The sequence below is a fragment of the Danio aesculapii genome, chromosome 6 (assembly GCF_903798145.1).
Source record: "Danio aesculapii chromosome 6, fDanAes4.1, whole genome shotgun sequence".
In the NCBI taxonomy this organism is placed as follows: Eukaryota; Metazoa; Chordata; class Actinopteri; order Cypriniformes; family Danionidae; genus Danio; species Danio aesculapii.
The window spans coordinates 19,924,381-19,947,923 of record NC_079440.1 but is presented as its reverse complement, the minus strand read 5'-3'; the positions used below and the strand labels follow the sequence as shown (position 1 = coordinate 19,947,923).

General features: G+C 37.4%; 2 protein-coding genes across 5 annotated transcripts in view; one reads left to right on the top strand and one right to left on the bottom strand.

The window, feature by feature from the left end:
• Nucleotides 1-13,699, bottom strand: part of spega (striated muscle enriched protein kinase a) — a 67,551-nt gene extending 53,852 nt beyond the window's left edge. For 2 of the 3 annotated variants that reach the window (XM_056459742.1, XM_056459743.1), the window contains exons 1-2: nucleotides 13,587-13,699; nucleotides 11,820-12,309 (exon numbers count right to left, since the gene is read on the bottom strand). In XM_056459742.1, the coding sequence (XP_056315717.1) occupies nucleotides 11,820-12,165 (346 nt within the window). In that variant the 5' untranslated portion in view covers nucleotides 12,166-12,309; nucleotides 13,587-13,699. Of the gene's footprint in view, nucleotides 1-9,228; nucleotides 9,374-11,819; nucleotides 12,310-13,586 lie in introns of those variants that run through there. The other variant, XM_056459744.1, reaches the window with a different exon arrangement.
• A 181-nt stretch (nucleotides 13,700-13,880) lies between these two features.
• On the top strand, nucleotides 13,881-22,156 carry inha (inhibin subunit alpha). Of its 2 annotated transcripts, XM_056459017.1 has the most exons (3): nucleotides 13,881-13,940; nucleotides 17,447-17,675; nucleotides 21,075-22,156. In XM_056459017.1, exons 2-3 carry the CDS (start codon nucleotides 17,477-17,479, stop codon nucleotides 21,806-21,808), a joined length of 933 nt encoding a protein of 310 aa, XP_056314992.1. In that variant the 5' UTR covers nucleotides 13,881-13,940; nucleotides 17,447-17,476; the 3' UTR covers nucleotides 21,809-22,156. The 2 variants fall into 2 exon arrangements, with proteins under 2 accessions (XP_056314992.1, XP_056314991.1); XM_056459016.1 differs by lacking the exon at nucleotides 13,881-13,940 and having other exon boundaries at nucleotides 17,366-17,675.
• The last annotated feature ends 1,387 nt before the right edge of the window (nucleotides 22,157-23,543 follow it).

Here is a 23,543-nt window from a genome sequence, read left to right as displayed (position 1 = left end):
TCTCCCTCGCTTATCAGTGCCAGGACAAACCGTGTCCCACGGGGTGAGAGTGCACTCCAGGAGTGTCAAATCCGCTTGGGCGTTAGCACACGGGACCTTTTTAACAGACATCTGTAGAGCCGCGGGCTGGGTGACACCTAATACATTCACAAGATTTTAGAATCTTTGAGTGGAGCCGATTTCCTCTGTGCTGAATAAGTCTGGTGAATGTTTGGTGTTGTATTTCTCACTAATACAGAGATACGTGCGCCTTTTTTACTCTGTCTAGTTGAGTTCCCCATTTTGCGAACCCTACAGAGTTCCTCTGAGGCCCTCAGCATCCGACTCAGTGGAGAAGTTGAGTGCCTTACCCATTACATTGTTGGCATGCCCGCTCGATCACCAGCGTTCTGGGTTTAGGTGCCTGCTATGCGCGATCCCCACTGGCGATCCCAAATGTGTCATTCAGCCAAGGTATAGTTCCCCCCTCTTCAGGCGGGCCCGTGTCTTCCCTCCCTGCTAACCATCTTTCATATGTGTACTCCCCTTTGCCAGTGTTAGTCCATATGTTCTGCCACCAGGCCTCTCCATTTGTGCAGCAGGTGGCCTCCGCAGCATCCTCCCCATTCAGGACTGGCACGCGTTCCCATTGTACTGTTGTATTTTGTACTTTAAATGCTTCACAGATAAGTAAGGAAATTTCATTGGCCCATTTTATTAATCTTCAGAATGATTAGCTATCTGACGAAATCCTCATAGTGGAAGTTTTCCACATAGCAACCCCCCCCCCCCCCCCCACACACACACACACCTTGGTGAACGAGGGTTGTGTTTCAACCATTTTGTTTTATGTTTCAACCAACTGAAAACATGCTAGATATAACAGTTTTTTTTAAAAATATATATTTTTTTTTACATTTGGAATTCTAAGTTTTCTAATTGGTGATTGGATAACATGATCTAGTGTTTTAAGGTTGTCTATGGTCAAAGCTACTTCAAATGGATAATTAGGAAAGGGATAAAAAGTCAAAATATTGCAGTTTCTGGGACATTTATCATATCAGTCAGGTAGCAGAGTGTGGTAATAGTTTACTTATAGTTCTAGTAGTTCTAGTTAGTTAATACAAATGTCACTATTGAAGGATAATCCACTGAAGAGCAGATCCACAGACCCCAAGCAAGCAAGCTAAAAGCAACAATGGCAAGGAAGCAAAACTTCACCAATAGTCAGAAATGGAAAGCAAACTTTGGAACCAGAGAACCCATTCTCTACTGGCCAACTGGAAAAGAGTCATAGCTACAGTCTAAAACAGATATTAACAACGTGTCCTGGAGGGCCACTGTCCTGCAGAGTTTTGGTCCAACACTAATCAAACACACCTGAACAAGCTAACCAGTGTCTTCAAGATAGTAAAGACAGTGGTCTTGAGAACCATGATTGTTTATCGTAATAATGTGTAGGTCCAAGTAGGTCCAGCATTTCTCATTACCTTCCAGAAGAACAACTATCTCTGCATTACTCCACAAATCACGCTTGTATGATAGAGTAGCCAAACTACATTACAGCCAACATGGAGCTTGCCAAAAGACATCTGAAGGACTCTTAGAACAACTACTGTACAATTCTATTGAGAAACAAAATGATCTTTTCTGATGAAACAAAGTTAAAAATCTTTGGCCCAAATGCCAAGTGATATGTCAGGAGGAAAACAGGCACCACTCATCACCTGGCCAATCCCCTCCCTGCAGTAAAACATGGTTGAGACAGAATCAGTATGTAGGAACTAAGAGACTAGTCAGGATAAAAGGAAAGATGAATGTCACAATGTACAGGAACATATTTCTTTCATCAGGACAATGACCCTAAGCACACAGCTACAGTAATATAGCAAATGGGTCACTATGGGACAAATTTGTGAATGTCCTTGAGAGTCCAAGCCACTTGAGCCCAGACTTAAATCAGATTTGAATATCTAGTGCCAAATATTGTAAATATTTGGTAAATAGACTTGGATTTCTAGTGCCTTGAGTGTTTATATGGTTGTCTAAATTGAAATAAGATTGCAATCATGACATCATAACTGAAAAAAAAGAAGTAAAAATAAAAACTGTACATTCCAGTTCATCAAGTTAACCGGTACTTCAAGTGTTTCTCCCAGTCAACAACTCTTGATTTTTTCTCCTACTTTACTTGGATCCTTGGCCAAACTGCAATTCTTGGCAGCTCAGAGGTAGGCAGAATCCTTGGCCAGAATCTTTGCTGGGGAACAGAGGACAGCGTTTGACATTCCAACTGGTTTCTATGAGTATCTAGTAATATGTGTTAGGCAAATTAATGCCCTAGATCTCTTCCAGGCCTGCATTTACAATTAGCTTACAGATGATGCTTTACCAGTTTGTATTTTTGGACCTAGTTGTCATCTTAATCTTCTCCTGTTGGTCCAAGGTAATTTCCAGCATGTTTTGCAGATGTTGTCTGTTGTAAAGGAATCTGTGTACTCCTGAACTGTCAACTGTGGACTTTTGCCTCAATTCCACTGAGTGGTATGATTCACTTCAGTCAAGTACAGTACAGTTTGGTACAGATAACCTTGATCAGGCTTGCTTTTCCACTGCCATACATTACATATTTTTGTTTTCTTTCTTTTAATAGGCATGGTGTATGCCAGAATGTTGCCGTCAATGTCATTTTTACACAAAGAATAAAGTCATATGAGCCAAGTCTCAAGCTCTCGACTCATCCAAGAACACAATGACTATCTGTTTAAGATACTGGTTGGATCCAAGAATATGTAAACCTTGAGATAAGGAGAAACAGACTAATATAGTCTTAGATGCCATTCAATTTATGTCTTTTTGGGAAGTGTTCACATCTCTGGTTGCCCTAATCAATGGAGCCTAACAAAACTTTAGGATTTTAGTTAGGATTGTTAGATATATTTCCGAAGTTATGTGTTTCTGTTTTTTGTGGATGCTTATGCAAAGAGATGTGTCTTTAGTCAAGTGTTAAACTGACAGGTTCTGCCTCCCGAACTGTGCTATAAAGAATTTTCCAGAGTTTAGGTGCCAGACATGAGAAGGATCGACTGACTACAGTTGATTTTGATATTCTAGGAATTATCAATTGTCCAGAATTAGGGTGACCTCACTAGATGCTAAACGAACTGTGCCCAGGTGCATTTCCCAGTTTGTTTGACAAGTGTGAGTACTCCGAATTGGACCCAGGCGCGGTTCAGTTGGCCGGCCCTGGCCCAGTTGGAAGAAGTATGCCAAAGCGTTATAATAATCCCAAACAACTACAATACAAAACAACTATAATACAAAACAATACAACTAAAGTAGTCTCCACTGTGCTGAGCGAGAGCGCTTTTCCTCTGTTAAATTGACATAGGCGTGCTCAGACTCGGAAGGTAAAGATGCAGTGTGAGTGCAGGCTGTCGGGGAAGAGGGGAGGAGGGACAACCGTGCTTTGGCATGGTTCAAGGCAATCATGCCCAGTGAGATTGCGCCCTTTATTGAGCGTTGTAGGAATGAAAATTATCATAGGCATTTGTTTAAATAAGAAAACATGTCTTTTTCTCCAAAGAAGGTCCATACTGACTCCAAAGGCAGATACTGATAATATCAGGGCCTGGTGTGTGGACTTTAGGGGTTTAATGATGTGGTCACATGCTGATTGGTCAGTTTGAATGTCTCAGTATTTGGGATTTGGTCACATGGTCAAGAAAGATACAAAATAGTTGGTAAACTTTGCTCTGGCCTCTTTTCCTACTCGGCTCCTCTCCTGCTCTGCTTTTCTTCTGCTCTGGTGTCTATCTTCCCTCACTCTACTGCTATCAGGCTTTCTTTGAGGCCTACTTACTCTCTTTGTCTGTCCCTCCCCCTGTCTCTCCTTCTACCTCTGGTAACTTTATTTTACATTTAAGCTGGGTACAATTATTATCAAATGTTTTATCATTTAATCATTTTATACAGTTATTTGTAATTAATTCAGTTGTAACCATAGATAATTATTATCATTAAATCATCTCATTTTAAAGTATTTGTGAATTACTTTTGATTTAACATCAACACTTTATTGATCCATATTGCAATATAATTTAATCACGTAATAGCAATGCTCTCCCACATTTTAAGCTATTAAAACTGCCCTTATTTCTGTTTTTGGTATAAGATTGCAGAAGGATGGTTTGACTAGAATGTACAGTTTTTTCATCATCATACTGATAACTTTTAGTCATCCGGCAGAACTACAGTTCGAACCGCTGTAGTTAAAAACCATTCTTACAGCGTAGTGGACGTGAGGGGCTGTAATAAATCAGGAGCTCCCTCAAATACTGGGGAGTTAAGCCATTCAGAGCTTTGTAGGTATAGTCAGTAAGATTTTTTTAATGCAATATAATAATTAAAATGTATACAATGTTTAATAGGAAGCAAATGCAGTGCTGAATAAGCTAGAGTAATATGATCACATTTCTTAGTTTTAGAAAGCACTAAATCAGCTGCATTTTGAACTAGCTGAAGATAATTAGGCCTACAGGGCAACCACCTAGTAACAAATTACAATAGTCTATTCTAGAAGTCATGAAAGTATGAATAAGGTTTTTATTCATGTATCGAAGCTTGGAAACATTTTTAAAATAAGAAAATGCAGTCTGCTTGAAATGTGGTCCCCAAATTACTAATTGCTATCAAACCAGTGCAGCATCAATTCGTCTTGGGAATGACAGATACAAGTCCTGCAAAGTGCCCAGAGGGATTTGGAGCCATTTTTCTTGCAGAATAGAGGTCAGGTAACTATGTGATGCTACTGTAGGGAAACGTTTCCTGACTCACCCCAAAGTGGCTTAATAATGTTTCGATCTGGTGACTGTGCAAGCTATGGGAGATGTTCAACTTCACTTTCATCTTCATCAAACCACTCTGCCACTCTGTCTTGCTGTGGGTATTGGTGCATAATCATCCTGCCTTCAGGATACATTGTTTGAATCAATGGGTGCACATGGTCCTCCAGAATGGTTTGGAAGTTGTTGGCAGTAACACGTCCATCTAGCTCAAGTATTGGGCCTAGGGAATGCCATGATATTGCAGCCCAAACCATCACTGGTCACCCCCCATGCTTCACTCTGGGCATGCATCAGTCTGGGTGGTATGATTCTTTGGTGCTTCTCTACATTGTAACTCTCTCGGAAGTGGAAAATTTGTGGACAGATCAGAGAACAATACATGTTCTATACAATGTTTCACATTTTCCACAGCCCAAGATTTTTATTGCTGGCACTAGGGCTGCACGATTAATCATATTTTCATCATGATAATGATATTTGTGACCCACGATCAGTAAGCAAATATTGTCACAATTTTACAGTATAAAGACCAAGTTGTTATTTAAAGGGCACCTCGGTTAGCCATTTTTTCAGATTTAAGAGTTTTGCGTCTCCAGAATGTGTCTGTAAAGTTTCAGCTCAAAACACCCATCAGTTTTTTCATTATACCTTTTGCAGGATTCTATTTTATACATTTTTGCACTAGGGGGCAGTTTTGTCGTACTACGCCTTTAAGGCTAGTCCTCCCCGCCCACCGTTTCTACGTGCCTTTCTGCGTGCTTTAATCTCCTCCCTCGGCTGCGTCAGACAACAGACAGACATAAAGGAAGCAGATCTCACGTAGCGTTTGTGAGAAATACTACAGTAAGAACTTTACCAATGAGTATTTGTTGTGCAGTTGCATTGATGAGTCACACACAATGTTGTTACAAAGTTCACGCGCACACACACACACAGATACACATGCACACACACACTGCAGCAGACACACACACACACACACACACACACACACACACACACACAGACAGACAGAGCGCGCGTTTAGCTTTGCACTGTTTTTGCACGCAAATGTGACAGGATACAGATTAATATCCACTGCTGTATGGATATCTGTTATGTTCATGTACAAAATAAACCTGATTTAACGTCCACAAACCGGGATTGAAGCATCTTACTTTATAATTGTTCTGACACGCGGCTGTGCTGATGAAGTAAAGCTAAGCTAAATCGCTGTAATTCATTACACACCTGCACTGTTTTAAAACATTTAAAACTTGTAAAACTCACTCTTGATCACATTTGATGATGACTGATGATCCTAGCGAACTGAACAGATCTTTTATTCCTGGTTGCTTTGCGCATGTCTGGCCTTGTTGGTATGATTATACACATGACTACCGGACATGTTAATACACGTAGCTGTCAATCAATTCGGTGGGCGGGGGGACCGCACTCCTACGTAAAGTTGCGGTCGATTTGAAAACCGCTCCAACGGGTCCACCGTTTTCATGTTGCTAAATTGAAAAAAAAAAGGACTGGGTGTGTTTATTTCACCCCAATATGACAGTCTATACACCATATATGCACATATTTCTGTTCAAGCTTGAAAAGTATATTTTTCACAATAGGTGCCCTTTAATGGGCAGAGTTTAGGGATTGTACCACATCACAAGCATGGCCCACCTGAAGGACATCACTGAACCCTCACTGGACTCTCTTCAGTTTGCCTACAGAGCAAACAGGTCTGTGGATGATGCAGTAAATATGGGACTGCATTATGTTCTGCAACACCTAGACAGACCAGGGACCTATGTGAGGATCTTGTTTGTTGACTTCAGCTTGGCGTTTAACACTATCATCCCAAAACTTCTCCTGCCCAAATTAACTCAGCTCTCTATGCCCACCTCTGTCTGTCAGTGGATCAACAGCTTCCTAATGGACAGGCAGCAGCTAGTGAAGCTGGGAAAATTCTCATCTAGTATCTGCACAATCAGCACTGGCGCCCCCCAGGGGTGTGTCCTCTCCCCACTGCTTTTCTCCCAGTACATGAATGACTGCACTTCAAAAGACTCCTCTGTGAAGCTCTTGAAGTTTGCAGACGACACCACACTTATCGGCCTCATTCAGGACGGTGATGAGTCTGCTTACAGACAGGAGGTTAAGGAGTTGGCTGTCTGGTGCAGTCACAACAACCTGGAGCTCAACACGCTCAAAACAGTGGAGATGATAGTGGACTTCAGGAGAAACCTCCCTGCTCTCCCCCCACTGAGCATCATGGACAGCATTGTGGCAGCAGTGGAGTCATTCAGGTTCCTGGGCACCAACATCTATCAAGACTTGAAGTGGGACACTCACATTGACTCCATTGTCAAAAAAGCTCAACAGAGGCTGTACTTTCTTCGTCAGCTGAGGAAGCTTTACCTCTCAAAGGAGCTGCTAAACAGTTCTACACCTCCATCATTGAATCAGTCATCTGCACATCAATAACTGTCTGGTTTAGCTCAGCTACTAAATATGATCTCCAAAGACTAGGTCGAATAGTTCGGACTGCTAAGCGAATCACTGGTACAACCCTTCCTACTCCCCAAGAACTGTACTTATCCAGAGCGAGCAGAAGGGCTGCCAAAATCACTCTGGACCCCTCACACCCAGCACACTGCCTCTTTGAACTTTTACCTTCTGGTCGACGCTACAGAGCACTGCGCACCAGAACAGCCCGACACAGAAACAGTTTCAGGCAATCCATCTCATGAACACTTGATGATAATAATTGTGGAACCAACATCACTACTTGCTATACACTTTTATACACATATACACTTATTTAACAACACACTACATGCCAATTTGCACATAACAGCTGCACATATAACGTTGTATATAATAATGAACACGAACATACACTTGTCAATTTGTATATTTGCACTCACTACTTACTTCTATTTTTTTTTTTAATATATTTATTATCTGTTTTTTGTCCTGTCTCTGTTATTCTGTTGCACTGTAGAAGCTCTGTCACGAAAACAAATTCCTTGTATGTGTGAACATACCTGGCAATAAAGCTCTTTCTGATTCTGATTCTGACGTGACTGCGTCTAGATTGCTGGTGTTTTGTTTTGTTTTTTTGTTTGTTTTTTCGAGGAATGTAATGTTGATCATGTAGTCTTGTGCAAACTTTGCTCCTGTTGAGTCCAAGCGTCCCAAGGTAACACAACAAACCTCATTAACCACCTTAAAAGCCATCACAAAGTGACTGTGGTCAGCTGGATTATGATCTCAGGAGAATTCTGCTTTGCATTTTTCCACAAGCATTACTAAACCAGACAACATTTGTTTTCAAAATGAATCAAATATTTGCGAAGATTCAGCTTTTTTTTCCAACACATTTGCAGTCATGTTGACAGAAGACAACCTCCAAACAGAAGGCACCTGTCTCAAGTTTTTTTGGAATCTGCAGGTCTGAATGACAAGAAAGGATGTATTTTAACAAATTAAATGAATCTGACGAAACAAAACATAAAATATTTTGAGCTCACATTGTCTGCAATGAAATACATATAGAAAAAGTAAATTGTAAATCACTACTTTCTTTTTTTATTTGTGTTTTACTTACTGCCCCAACATTTTCTGATTTAGTGTTATAGTTGGCTAGTTGGTGTTAAATGTAAAAATAAACAAAAAAATAAATAAATAAATAAATAAATAAATAAATAAATAAATAAATAAATAAATAAATAAAAACAGGGATTGGTGGCAAAAATGGATAAACTGAACAGGCTGTAGCTTAAACTCTAACTGGTGTAAACTGGACTGGAATAAATTCACAAAATACAAAATATATTTGCTATCTGCTGAGCTTGACTGGCTATTATAGGGCTAATATTACTGCAGATAATTTCAGTTCATTCACTTTTGGCAGTAGAGAGGCAGAGATAAACTTGTACATGAGTCTTATGTGCCACCTGATGGCCACAAAACCATCTACAGTTAGAAAAACTTAACTAATTATTTACAGGTCATCACTGTTCTGTGACATTCCAATCTTGTTCAGTCTGACATCACGTGCAAATATTTAGATGACAGATGTTGAGGGTCAAAATCACAATCACAATGTCAAACAAAACATACACTCATTGTGTGCTGTAATACTACTATAATACTACTAAATTGTTAAAATATTGGATGCTGCAAATGTAGTCAGTCAAATTTGTGATATGAATAAAAAGTGGTCTTAAAAGTGAAAAATCTTGATGATTATAACAGTTATTATATATATATATATATATATATATATATATATATATATATATATATATATATATATATATATATATATATATATATATATATATATATATACTGCATCAACACAAAGATACAGAACTGGATTCCGATTTTAAATTGAACAAACCTAACTCACCTGGTTCTTTGTCTTTGCTAGAAACAACTGATACCCTCTTCACGCTATTTGGAATAACCCTCTGATCAAATGTTTTCCTTATCATTGCAGTCTGATGCATTCCGGGTTTATCCTTTTTTATCCTTTTACCATGACGTAAAGCTTGTAATTCACCTCCAAACGTAGGAAAGTTTCACCTTTTGTCCAATATGTTTTTCACACTGGATTTTACCTCTGAAGCCTCTGATGTTTTTGAGAGAGTCCAGCGGTCTATTTGGAGGGATATATTAAACCCTTATGGGACCTCTCACACTTTGACTTTTACTAATACCATTAGATTACCATAAGGACATATTCAAATTTTTGGCACCACCCTTCAGCATAGCTCTACTGTCCATCTGTGAAACAAATGTGTAAGGGGAAAACTGTTCTCTCTACCATTGCTGCTTTTTAATTTATTAGTTTTAAATATAAGTTAGTAAATATGAATTTTTTATAAGTGAATTCCCATTGAAATTGTCAAGTGATCTTGAGTAACCAGTTTATACAGTATACCTCTGGATTGATTACTTATGCTCAGATTTCTTGTTATCATTGTGGGTCTAAAAACAGAGGCAGCAGTCCAACACAGCCACATCTATAATTGAAGATGATGTGTAACAGTAAATCTGTAACTGGAGCTCTGGCACATTCCAGGCTGTAAATACCCAGAGATAGACAGAGAGAGAGAGAGAGAGAGAGAGAGAGAGAGAGAGAGAGAGAGAGAGAGAGAGAGTGAACAGAACAGAGCGAGATACACAGTGCCTAAAAGAGAAAGAGTGAGAGGTGATAAGTGTTCTGACAGCTGAAGACCCTGCATACTTATGACTACCGACTGTGTTTTGGTTGGTGTGGCTCTGTGTATTTTAGATGTAGAACAGCAGCAACTCACAGAAGAGGTACTTGCTTTCAATTTGGAAGTATTGAAGTTTACAAAGTGTATAATCATACTTAAAAATAATCATACTTCATTTTTTCAAAAAATATTTTAACAATTTGCGCAGATTGAAGTGATGGAGAGGTTTATTTTATCTAGAAGTGAGTAAGTTATCTTTAAACCACCAAAATAGTCTATTTAGGTTTATGGCTGATAATAGGATTATGGCTGAAACATAGCATAAATTATCATGATACTAAATTAAAGGGACCAACAGATGTGTTTAGAGTTTTAGTGAATAAAAGCTTCAGTGTATATGAAAACACAAGCAGGAATTAATATTAATCTCTGCATTAACGGATGAGTTTTATAAAGTTTATTGACATAACTTTTTTACTCAAGAGAAATCACGGGAAGAGCAAATTGATATGACATGGTGCATAAACATGCATTAAACATGTATACTCAGCAGTCTACATGTGTTTGTTGCCTCACTGCAAACATATCCTACAAATTGCACAATATAAATGATGAACTAACAAAAGATACATTTAAACAGACCTTATGCCTCTTCAGATTAGTGCTGAAAAAAATTATAATCGGTATATCCATGTGCATTTTGTGTTGACGCACTGTGAGTAGATGGCTGGCTGAGAACTGCTCCACACACATCACACTACACAACACATACCATACCACGTCACATCTTTTAGAGTTCTAAACCTTGTTTTCTATGAATGTAAACACAGAGGGTGCACAGAGGCTGCTAGTCATAATCATCGATTACTTATGCTCAGATTTCTTGTTATCATCGTGGGTCTAAAAAACTAAAGGCAGCCGTCCAACACAGCCACATCTATAATTGAAGATGATGTGTAACAGAGTAACAGTAAATCTGTAACTGGAGTTCTGGCACATTCCAGAGTTGTGTTATGATTGCACTGTGAGTAGATGGCTGGCTGAGAACACACATCACACCACACCACGTCACATTTTTTTAGAATTCTAAATCTTGTTTTCTATGAATGTACACACAGAGGCTGCTATTCATTATCTATCCATGTGTCTTTGCAACATATAGAAAACAATGTAAAGACATGGCATGGAGGGCTTTATACTGAGTTTACACCAAACGTGAAATTATCTTCGTACAAATGACTTGAAATGTGCAAAATTTGGCTCAATCCCATCTTCCATGCAAGTTAAAAAAATCAACTAGAGCAGGAAATTCACATGATAGGAAAATCTTGAATTTGTCACCAGGATTTTACAGGTCTTTACATAAGATTACGGAAACAATTTTAAGGCTCATAGTATCCCATTTTCATGTACTGAACTTTTATTATTTAGCTATGCCTTTAAGCACAGGGAAGGCTTCAATCAATATTTAATGTATAGTTCCAAAACTCCTTCAAAAACTTTTAAACCGTTTTTAAACAGCAGAGAACTCAATGTGTTTACAACTGGCAGCTGAAAAATCTCTGGTGTGATTGCTCTGCTAGTGTGATTAATTGCAATAAGTGAAGATGCGATCATTTAAATATCAGTACACAACAAACAAGCAGACCAAGTCCCCTGTTAAGGTGGACTTCACTCCATTTTGTGAATTGTGGTATAGTTTATTTGTAATATGAAATTAATAGGGACCAAAGATGTATAAACAAGGACATGTAATGTACTAAATTGTGCATCTTACCTTCTTCGAGGTCCAGCACAGCTAGGACAGCACTAGTTCTGGCTTCACCCAGAAGATTAACAGCTACACAGGTGTAGAGGCCTCCATCAGCTTGCTGACAATCTCGTATCCACAAGCCATCATAATCCTGATGGTCAATTACCAGAGGGTCATCATTATGGTACCAGTGCAGTGTAGGTCTTGGATTGCCTCCCACAGACACCCTCAGACGGATATCACATCCTGCTGCTACAGCAGCCCACTTTAGCTTGCGGAGGAATACAGGGGGAGCTGAAATGAAGGACGTTTCTTCTGTCGAGGAATTCATGGAGCTTGAATTTTCCTTCTCTTCAGCAACTTTTCTCATTGTGATTATTATCTTTAGCTATATTGTTAAAGTTAAACTTTTGACTCTGCTGCAGTGAAACAAATCCTTTTATGGCCACTGACTTGTTTAGACATTATATTCCCCGGCTTTTTAAAGGCTATCATGATGAAGCTTGTATGAAATCTGTAAAACAAAGTAAGAGCAATGGAAAGTTTCATTTACAGATTGTCTAATCAGAGCTTTTGAAATAAACAAACAAATATTACAGTATAGTATTAATTAACCCTATACCTTAATTGATCTATCAGATTTTATGGATCCAACTTTATAAAGATTGTAGTATTGGCTGTATTTGTCTTTATTAACACACACACACACACACACACACACACAAAAAACTTGTTGACGTTGACTGGATTTGAAAACAACATATTTTAATAATATTGAAGTTTGTAAAAGCTTATTGTTTTGCTGGATTACAGTATAACATGGTTGATTTAACTAAGCCTAATCTTACATTTTAATTAACAACAAAATTTTATTAACAGTAATTTCAGTAGATGATTTATTAGCAGTTAAAACAAAAATCCACACAGGAGTGTTTTCTACTGTAATTATGTCTGTCAATCTTGAGTGAAATTTCTTGCAAATGTCAGTAATTATGAAGAAACAGCAACACGTTGTATATATATATATATATAATTCAACGTGTTGCTGTTTCTTTGTAATTACTGACAATTTGTTTTGACATTTGTTTTTTTGTACCCGTATATATATATATATATACAGTGGAAGTCAGAGATATTAGCCCTCCTTTCATTTTTTTTTCTTTTTTAAATATTTCCCAAATGATGTTTAACAGAGCAAGGAAATTTTCACAGTATGTCTGATAATAGGTTTTCTTCTGTGTCTTATGTGTTTTATTTCGGCTAGAATAAAAGCAATTTTTAATTTAAAAAAAAACATTTTAAGGTCAAAATTATTAGCCCTTTTAAACTATATTTTTTCGGTAGTCTACAGAACAAACCATTGTTAGACAATAACTTGACTAATTACCCTAACCAGCTTAGTTAACCTAATTAACCTTGTTAAGCCTTTAAATGTCACTTTAAGCTGTATAGAAGTGTCTTGAAAAATATCTAGTCAAATATTATTTACTGTCATCATGGCAAAGATAAAATACATCAGCTATTACAGATGAGTTATTAAAACTATTATGTTGAGAAATGTGTTGAAAAAATCTTCTCTCCTTTAAATAGAAATTGGGGAAAAAAAATTAGCGGGGGCTAATAATTTAGGGGGGCTAATAATTCTGACTTCATATATATATATATATATATATATATATATATATATATATATATATATATATATATATATATATATATATATATATATACCTTTTACACTGTAATAGAGTAAATCTCAAGCAAGCAAGAAAAAAAAAACCCTAACCCTACCTTAACACAGTGTCTCTGAATATCTCCGTTAACTGCAGCTTAGTTTTTAAGCCTTCTCGGGATCTTGTAGTATTAGTCTTGTATCAGGCTCTGTTTACACAGGAGTGGGTAATGGACTGTTCCTTTCCTCTTTTGGATTGTGACCCTCTCTTTCAGAAATCTGCACATCACATGGCCCCTTGCTAGATGGTAGGGTGGTGCATATTAGAGCTCAAGTCATTTAAAGATCTAACACGTTCCATTCTCTGTTCTCCCCCTATCTTTCTTCCATGCCCTTTATACTACACAGGATCCCTGTAGAGGTGACATGTGAGCAGCACCAGCTTTCAAGTGACAGCTGTAGCATACTGTAGGGTAGGCTGAATGTTTTTTAGGTCATTCCAAACTTTTTGTGCTTTTACAGTGCAGTTGTTCAGTAAAGTTTTATGTATTGAGAGATGCCTCCACACTCCTGAAATGAAATGTGTGTGTGTGTGTGTGTGTGTGTGTGTGTGTGTGTGTGTGTGTGTGTGTGTGTGTGTGTGCGTGAAATCAGTACACAGAATGAATGCTGTATGATTAATTAGCATGTGATATGGTCACCGATCATATTTAGAAGCTGAGACAGTCCTAACGATTATATGTTATTTATGAATCGCTTAAGTGTAGGAATAAGACCAGGAATTATATACATTTCAGAAGTTTGACATACATAAGACTGAAACAGCTTTAGTTTAATTCTAAGCAAACTGCATTACTTGTTGGTTAACACCACCTGCTGGCTCAGTGTGGAAAGTTTTGCACTTGATAATGCACATTTTATTATTTTGACTATATATTGCAGAAAAAATGTACCAAATCCACAAAAAGCACTTGTCTAAACTTAGTTTAAACTAACGTGACATACACACAAAAATTTTAATGTTTAGATGTTTTTCATGAGAAGGATAAAACGTTACATAGTAAATAATCAAATGTAGGTTATATAAAAGTTAATCTTCTATCTTTTAGTGCCGTGTTGTATGTAAAATCCATGTAACAAAGGCTGAACTGATCTTCAGAATAGTTCTGCCAAAATGCAGGCAAATCACTAGAGATGTGTGCAAAGTCAAGGCCAACTCTTTGATAATGGAATATCTTGTTTGTCCTTTTCAAGCTCACATACTGTGAGGAAGCAGATGTTATAGTATCAAAACCCTCAGAGAAATCTCAACAAGAACACAGAATAATAGGATTTGTTATATAAAATTTTGTTCATTTAGGATACACTTTTAAGGTACTATGAGGTACACATTTGTATTTTTAGGTATTAATATGTACATTTAAATTACAGATGCAGAAACAAAAGTTTTATACCTTTATTTCTGAAGTATCAAATACAACAATAACATGAACATATTAGCTTAAAGGAACACTCCACTTGAAAAAACAAAAACAAAAAGAAAAAAAATTATAATTTTAACTCAGATAGGATAGATAATTAAACCGAATCTGACCATTATGATCTCACTTAAAAATGAGCAAAGAGTTAATTATTTTTCTATTTAAAGCTCGACTCCTCTGTAGTTACATTGTGTACTATTCATTCATTCATTTTCCTTTAGCTTAGCCCCTTTATTCATTAGGGGTCGCCACAGTGGAATGAACCACCAACTTATCCACCATATGTTTTACACAACGGATGCCCTTCCAGCTTAATTCCAGTACTGGGAAACACCCATACACTCTCACATGCACACAAGTACACTTCGGCCAATTTAGTTTATTCAATTCACCTACAGCATATTTCTTTGGATTATGGGCGAAACCAAAGCACCCTGAGGAAACCCACGCCAACACAGAGAAAACAAGCAAACTCCACACAGAAATGCTAACTGACCCACCTGGGATTCCAGCGACCTTCTTGTTGGGAGGTGACAGCCACTGAGCCACTGTATCGCCCCATTATGTACTAATACTGACAAAAAATAAAAACCTGTTATTTTCTAGGCTGATATGGCTAGGAACTGTCCTCTCATTACAGCTAAATAAATAATCAAGGAACTTTGCTGCCATAGCTGCAGCAGGTGCAATGGTATTACACAGTGGCTGAAATTATGCCCCAGCTAGCTAACTTTCAATGCAACTATCACACACGCAAGCTGGTGGTCACATTGGTTATATTGAGAGAAGTTTTCAATTTTCAGGTCCGGCATAATATAATTTCGTCTGCTACAGCTATGGTACAGCAGAAAAGTTCCTTGATTATTAAACCGGAATAAGATTATGGTTCCTAGCCATATTGGACTATAAAATAGCAACTTATCAATTTCTATTCATCTTAGCACACAATGTAATTAAAGAAGTCCAGCATTAAATATGAAAAATTATTAAAACTCTTTGGACATTGTTGAGTGAGATGCTAATGGTCCAATTTGATTCAATGATCTATGCTAAGCTAAGCTAAAAGTGCCCCTGCAAGAACCTGTGATTGACTAAATGGATAAAAAAATGGTTAAAACTCAGCTGTTTAAATATTACAAAATTATAAAAAATTTGTAAAAAATGTAAATGTAAGAAAGAAATGAGTGGAATGTTCTATTAAATATAAAACGTCTTGTTTGCATGTAGTTTGGGAGAACAGGTTACAAAAAATATAAGTTGCACTTGTGAGTCTTGTAAAATGTAAATTAAATGTCATGTTCTGTTTTTTATTTGGGTATCTTGAGTAAAAGGGAGGTGTGGCACGGTGGCGCAATGGGTAGTGCTGTCGCCTCACAGAAAGAAGGTCACTGGTTCGAACCTCGGCTGGGTCAATTGGCATTTCTGTATGGAGTTTGCATGTTCTCCCCGTGTTTGCGTGGGTTACCTATGGGTGCTACAGTTTCCCTCACAAGTCCAAAGACATGCAGTATAGGTGAATTGGGTAAGCTAAATTGTCCGTAGTGTATGTATGTGAATGAGTGTGTATGGCAGTTTTTCGGTGATGGGTTGCAGCTGCAGGGCATCCGCTGTGTAAAACAAGTGCTGGATATGTTGGCAGTTTCATGTTTCATTCTGCTGTGGCGACCCAAGATTAATAAAGGGACTAAGCCGAAAGGAAAATGAATGAATGAATGAGTTAAAGGGATAGTTCACCAAGAAATTTCAATATACTCACTATTTCTTCAAGTAGTTCCCAACCTTTATGAGTTGCTTTCTTCTGTTGAACACACAAGAAGATATTTTGAAGAAAGTTCAAAGCAGGGTACAGGTTTGCAACTTTCTTCAACACATGTTTTTTTGTGTTCAACAAAAGAAAAAAACTTACAGTAAATACCATATCGTAACAATTGTAGGGTGAGTAAATGATGACAGAGTTTTTAGTTTTGGGTTAACATTCTTTGAGAATTCCAAGCAATGAGAATAAAAGCTTGAAACATTTTTGTAAATGTACTTTTTCTGCTAGGAAAAAAAATCTTTTTCAAAATTCTCGCTATACTGTGTCAATTCCCTCCAAGGCCAAGCAACAGGGAAACAACTGTAATCTCAAAAGTAGTTTTGTCCCATCCATTCTGTGATAGCATGAACCCAAACAATGATTGCCATTTGCTTGCAAAAAAAAAGAACGAAAAGAAAGAAAATCACAGACTTCTTTTACTATGACACGGACCTGCAAGAAGAAGGACTACTGTAGAGCTCTCTTTTTTTAACAGAAATAATTCAAGAAAAAAAATCCTTAACTTACAGCATTTGAACATTTAAAAACTTTTTATACACATTAATTTTCGTTCATGAGCTTGTAATTTCCAGTGTCTGCTTTTAACCTTTGAGTTTTGAGGATGCTAACTGGGACAAGCTCTTTGTCCTCATTTGCTTGTGCCCTGATGCTGTGGGCTTTGTTTTCTCCTCCATCGGTTCAGGCCTGTCAAGGAGATGAATTACCGCGTGACATGGTGCTTGGCTGGCTGAAAAGAAGGATCCTTGAAGGTTTGGGGTTGGATGAGCCTCCTCTGCCAGTGTTGCAGCTGCCAACACGACAGGCAGGGAACAGAGCTGTGCACCATGTAGCATCACGAATGACTAGGGAAACAAGAATGGAAAGAAGACACCATCAGGAGTCCTCTCAGGTCATTCTGTTCCCAAGCTCAGGTCAGCTTCTTTTAACTCTAATGATAGCATATGAATATGAATGGTGTGTAAAAGATTTGGCAAGATCATATTTGGTAAAATCCTATACTCCTATGTTCACTATATAATTATTAAACATGTATTTCTATATAATATAATTATAATCTATATAATATAATATAATTATTAAACATGTTCACCATATACATAACTTTACAACTACATGTCAACTAGGCTGTTAGGTTAGGATGAGGGTTTGTAAAAAAAATTTAAAATTGCATACAGTAGAATGTTATTTTGGGGCTTTGAAAATAGAGTTAACATACATTAAGCAGACCTTATTTGTCACTCTAATGGCTTGTGGTTGAAAATTTAAACGGGGTATCAAAAGTAAGTAAGTAAGTAAGTAAGTAAGTAAGTAAGTAAGTAAGTAAGTAAGTAAGTAAGTAAGTAAGTAAATTAATTAATTAATTAATTAATTAATTAATTAATTAATTAATTAATTTTAATTAATTAATTAAGTCATGTGGTGTGAAGCAGCACCCAGTATGGCATTATCTGTTTCTTGTTGAGTCTCTCTTAACTGTTTAAGAAAAAGTAAGTTTGTGAAATGTTATGTAATGTGACATTACAAAAAAAGTATATCTATACTTTTTTTTTTACCTACAAAAATAAAAAAAAAAATAAAAAAAATTTTACTGGGGAAAAAAAGTAATAAGAAAAAGGAAAATAAAGATAATAAAAATGTTAAAGGGCACCTATTTTACCCCTTTTTCAGAATTTAAGATACAGTCCATTCGGAAAGTACTGTATTCATAGCGCTTCACTTTTTAAACTTTGTTTTTTAAGTTACAGCCTTATTCCAAAATGGATACAATTCATTTATATCCTCAAAATTCTACACACAATACCCCATAATGACAATGTGAAAAAAGATTTTTTGAAATTGTTGCAAATTTATTAAAAATAAAAAACCTGAAAAATCACATGTACATAAGTATTCACAACCTTTGCCGTGAAGCTCTAAATTGAGCTCAGGTACACTGATCATTCTTGAGATGTTTCAGCAGCTTAATTGGAGTTCACCTGTGGGAAATTCAGTTGATTGGACATGATTTGAAATGGCATACACCTGTCTACGTATATAGGGTCCCAGGGTTGACAGTGCATGACAAACACAACCCAAGCATGAAGACAAAGGAATTGTCTGTAGATCTCCGAGACAGGGTTGTCTCAAGGCAGAAGCCTGGGGAAGGGTACAGAAAACTTTCTGTTGCTCTGAAAGTTCCAATGAGCACAGTGGCCTCTATCATCCGTAAGTGGAAGATATTTCCAGATTTGGAACCATCAGGACTCTTCCTAGATTTAGCCGGCCATCTAAGCTGAGTGATCGGGGGGCCTGTATGGTAGAGTGGCCAGACGGAAGCCAGTCCCCTGAAGGCATCTGAAGGACTCTTAGACCATAGGAAACAAAATTCTCTGGTCTGATGAGACAAAAATTTAACTCTTTGGAGTTAATACCTGGCGTTACATTTAGGGAAAACTAGGCACTGCTCATCACCAGGCTAAAACCATCCCTACAGTGAAGCATGGTGGTGGTAGCATCATTCGTGGGGATGTTTTTCAGCAGCAGGAACTGGAAGACTAGCCAGGATAGAGGGAAAGATGAATGCAACAATCCTGAATGAATGAAAACTTGCTTCAGAGTGTCTTCACCTTAAACTGAGGTGACGGTTCATCTTCCAGCAGGACAATGACCCAAAGCATACCGCTAACTTATCCAGCATTTGTTTTATGCAGCAGATGCCCTTCCAGCTGCAACCCATCACTTGAAAACACCCATACATTTCCATTCACACACATGCACTATGGGCAATTTAGCTTACCCAATTCACTTATGGCGCATGTCTTTGAACTTGTGGGGGAAACCTGAGCACCCGGAGAAAACCCACGTGAACACGAGTAGAACATACAAACTCCTTACAGAAATGTCAACTGACCCAGCCGAGGCTTAAACCAGCAACCTTCTGGCTGTGAGGCGAGAATGCTACCCACTGCGCCACCTTGCTGCCCGGATTGAAGCATCTTCTTTTGTAATTGCACTGACACTATCCGGTTGTGGTGAGGAATTAATTGGCGATTTTGCTTTTCTTTATGACAAATAAAAATGTTTTAAACTTGTAAAACTCATTCTTGAGGTACAGATGACCACGGAGAGTTAAAACAGATCTTTTCAGATCTCATTTACTTTGCAAGTGCACTCTTGTTGATTATTATTGGATAATCTCTTGGGCTTTTGTGATTATAAACATTACTATGGAGACATGTTAATACCCATCTGTCAATCAATTCGGTTGGAGGGGAAAACCACACTCCTACGTCACGTTGTGGTGGGCCTCAAAATTACAGGGATTTGATTGCTATTTTAATGTCAGGAAATGTGTGTTTATATCACTATAATATGACAGTGAACACACCGTGCTTACGCACAGTTCTGTCCAAACAGCTTCCAAAAGTTGATTTTGAATCATACTTGTAATATTTTTGCATTTTGTAGCCATTTTTTATTGTCATGTTACATTTTTGTCAATTTATATTGTTGAAAAACATTTAGTTTAGTACATTTAAAACTAACATTTGACATTGCATGCAATTCTTCATTAATCAGACACTTTATTAAAAGCGAATTGCAAAAGAATAACAAAAGAAATTTATCAAACGCTTAACATGATCAACAGAGTTTAGATTTTATTACAAATAAACATTGACCATGAACAGTTGTTTACAGCATTCCAAATCTAATTTTTATTGATCGATTTTTTTTAAATCTATTTACATGCTTTTTTTGTTTTCATTTCCTTTGAAGCATCAGCTTTGAGAGAACACTGTAGATTTTTAATGAAGGGGCAGAAATCCGAAAAATTTCATAAAAATAATGAAATTTCTTTCAAATTAACTAAAGTGTTATGGATTTAAAACAAACTGAGTAAAGCATGACAGGGTTTTCAGCTCAATTAAGCAAACATTTAAAGGGACAGTTCACCCAAAATGAAACATTCTGTCATCATTTACTCACCTTTCATTCGTCTCAAAATGATTTTTCTGTTGAACTCAAAGGAAGATATTTTGAAGAATGTTAGAAACCAATAACAAATGACTTCCATGGTATTTGTTCTTCCTACTATGGAAGTCAGTGGTTGCTTGTTTCTAACATTCTTCAAAATATCTTCTTGTGTGTTCAACAGATAAAAGAAACATTTTTGGAAGGTCTGGAAGTGGAAGGGTGAGTAAATAGTGAGTAAATAAAATATTTGTGTAAACGCTCCCTTTTAACTCTTCTTCTTTTAAAGCAGCAAGATTATTTTATCAAGATGACCTTATTCACTTACACAGATTCTGACCTTTCTTAATGTCTTTCAGAGTCTACATGCAAGGATATACCTGACCACTCTTCTGATGCTGCACCTGGTCACTTCACATACTATTTTCAGCCCTCTTTGGACAGCAAGGAATCCGTCATCACTTCTGCACACTTCTGGTTCTATGCCGGAGAGACCATCGTTTCCATCAACATCTCGGCACCACTCTTCATCCTCACCCATAATAAGGAGCTCCTCAAAGCATCTGAAAGTCCAGTCAAACGCTCTCCTGATGGATGGACCACCTATAAATTGGATGTTCATCTCCACACTCCCATGGCTGATGGTCAGTTTATGCTACAGATTCGCTGCCAAACCTGTAGTTGCTATGATTCAGAAGACAAAACACCCTTTCTGCACCTCCACACCCGCTCAAGTGGCCCTGACCGCTCCCGCAGAGCACCCAAAATCCCATGGTCACCAGATGCCATTGATAATCTCAAAAGACCTGGGTCTCAGGGAACTGACTGCAGAAGAGAGCAGATAGAAATCTCCTTCGAGGACCTTGGGTGGAACAACTGGATTGTTCATCCTAAATCGTTCACCTTCTACTACTGCCACGGCAACTGCTCCAGCACTGAACGCATCACCACCATACTTGGGATCACCCAGTGTTGCGCTCCTGTTCCAGAGAGCATGAAGTCACTCCGTTTCACCACCACCTCAGATGGGGGATACTCATTCAAATATGAGACCCTGCCTAACATTATACCAGAAGAGTGCAACTGCATCTAACACTCTGCTGTGGCTTAGATATTTGTTAGTTGTGAGATGTCAGCCATTTTAATTGATCAAAGCAAATAAAGTGTTGTTTAAGATGGCTAATGACAGAAAACCTCTACTTGAAGTTGGCTTTATATTTTAGCATGTTAACCTTCAAAAACCTTTGGAAACATTTTGTTACTTAAAGGTGCAGTATGTAAGTTTGACACCCAGTGGTTGTACTAGGTATTGCACTCCTGGATCAAAACATATGCAAGGGCAGGTTGCCAGATTGACGTGAGTGTACCTGAATATCGAGTCTTAAAGCTGATTTGAACCATTTTCTAACTAAAAGCAACAGCAGAAAAAAACATTTTCATACTAAAAGGACTTTTTGTCCTAAGCAACACCTCAAATTCCAAATTTCCAGCTTCTTTTGTCACAGGTGAACAACACGAAGAACTATGATCACCTCAGGTGATACCTGTCAACATTGGGATGTGAAAATAAGGGATATGCCCACCATAATAAGGGATATCCATCACCCCCCACCACCCCCCACCCCTTAAAATCCCCAAATTACATTATTAAAAAAATATTCTTCTGGAACTGTTTAATTGTAAATGAACAGTTAAACGGTCAGTAATATGTTTTATTATTATTGTTATTATTTACAAAATAAAAAATAAATTGTATACATTAGCAGAAAATAAATTAGTAAACAGTTCAGCTTATTAAAATGAATAGCTATTATAAAGGAATAGAATCAAGTTATCAAATCTCATTAACCTTTTCTTCACTGTATAACTTAAAGATTTTGAATAAAGAACAACGAATGAATCTCATTTATTTTGATTTTTTGTTTGATTACATTAAATAACAGATGTCACTTTAGAAATGCACAGATCTAACGCTATAATGAAAGCATTCGATTGCTTTGCAAGCTTTTTATGCTCATTAAGGACAAAATTATTTTTTTGTAAACAACCCACCACGATCGACATCTTTAGATGTTGTTATTATTATTATTAATTATGTGCATTTGTCTGTTCAAACATGCACCCAAAACCCAGACTTTCACTCCACTTCAAATTGCGTGTACAGAATCCATTTGGGAAACAGTGTCTATTTATCACTATTTTTTAAAGGATTGCATAAGAGGGGCGATGACAGCTGTAATTATAAAGGAAAGGGAATCCCGCTGTTTTTATATTTATTTCAGGGTGTTTTCATGCCTAAAAAAAATGAAAGCACAGAACAGACTCACATTTAAGAGCAAGGGGCGGCCCCTGGTGGTTTGGCGGTATAGGTTGTGTATAGGGAGGATTGGCTTATAAATGTTCATTGCAACCCTTCAAAGAAAGACTGAAAATATGGGAAAATACCTTTAGGGGATGAAATTTGGATAGAACTGTAAAATACGGGAGAAAAACGAGAGGGTTGACAGGTGTGCCTCAGGTGTGCTTTATTCAGTGTTAAATGCTAATAATGTGAGTTTGAATGGCATTTTACTTGACATTTGTTGCTTTACTACAGCAGAAAAAAATAAATAAATCGTTTGAAATTGAACTTTAGAACTGCAAGCCATTACAAAACAAATATCAATCATTCAACATGTACATATGATGTTAAAGAGGTTTAATTTGTATTAATTAGAGTGAGTGCATATTCTGTGCTTCTGAATGGCTAAAATTCTGTCGTGTTTCGTCTGGTGCAAAAAGCCAAATTGCTTATCACTGCAAATCTCATCAAGTGGTGTAATGTTAAG

Coding starts and splice junctions, on each gene's coding strand:
- inha (XM_056459016.1), top strand. CDS start 17,366: ATGCTAACTGGGACAAGCTCTTTGTCCTCATTTGCTTGTGCCCTGATG. Junction 17,676..21,074: donor CATTCTGTTCCCAAGCTCAG/GTCAGCTTCTTT, acceptor AATGTCTTTCAG/AGTCTACATGCAAGGATATA.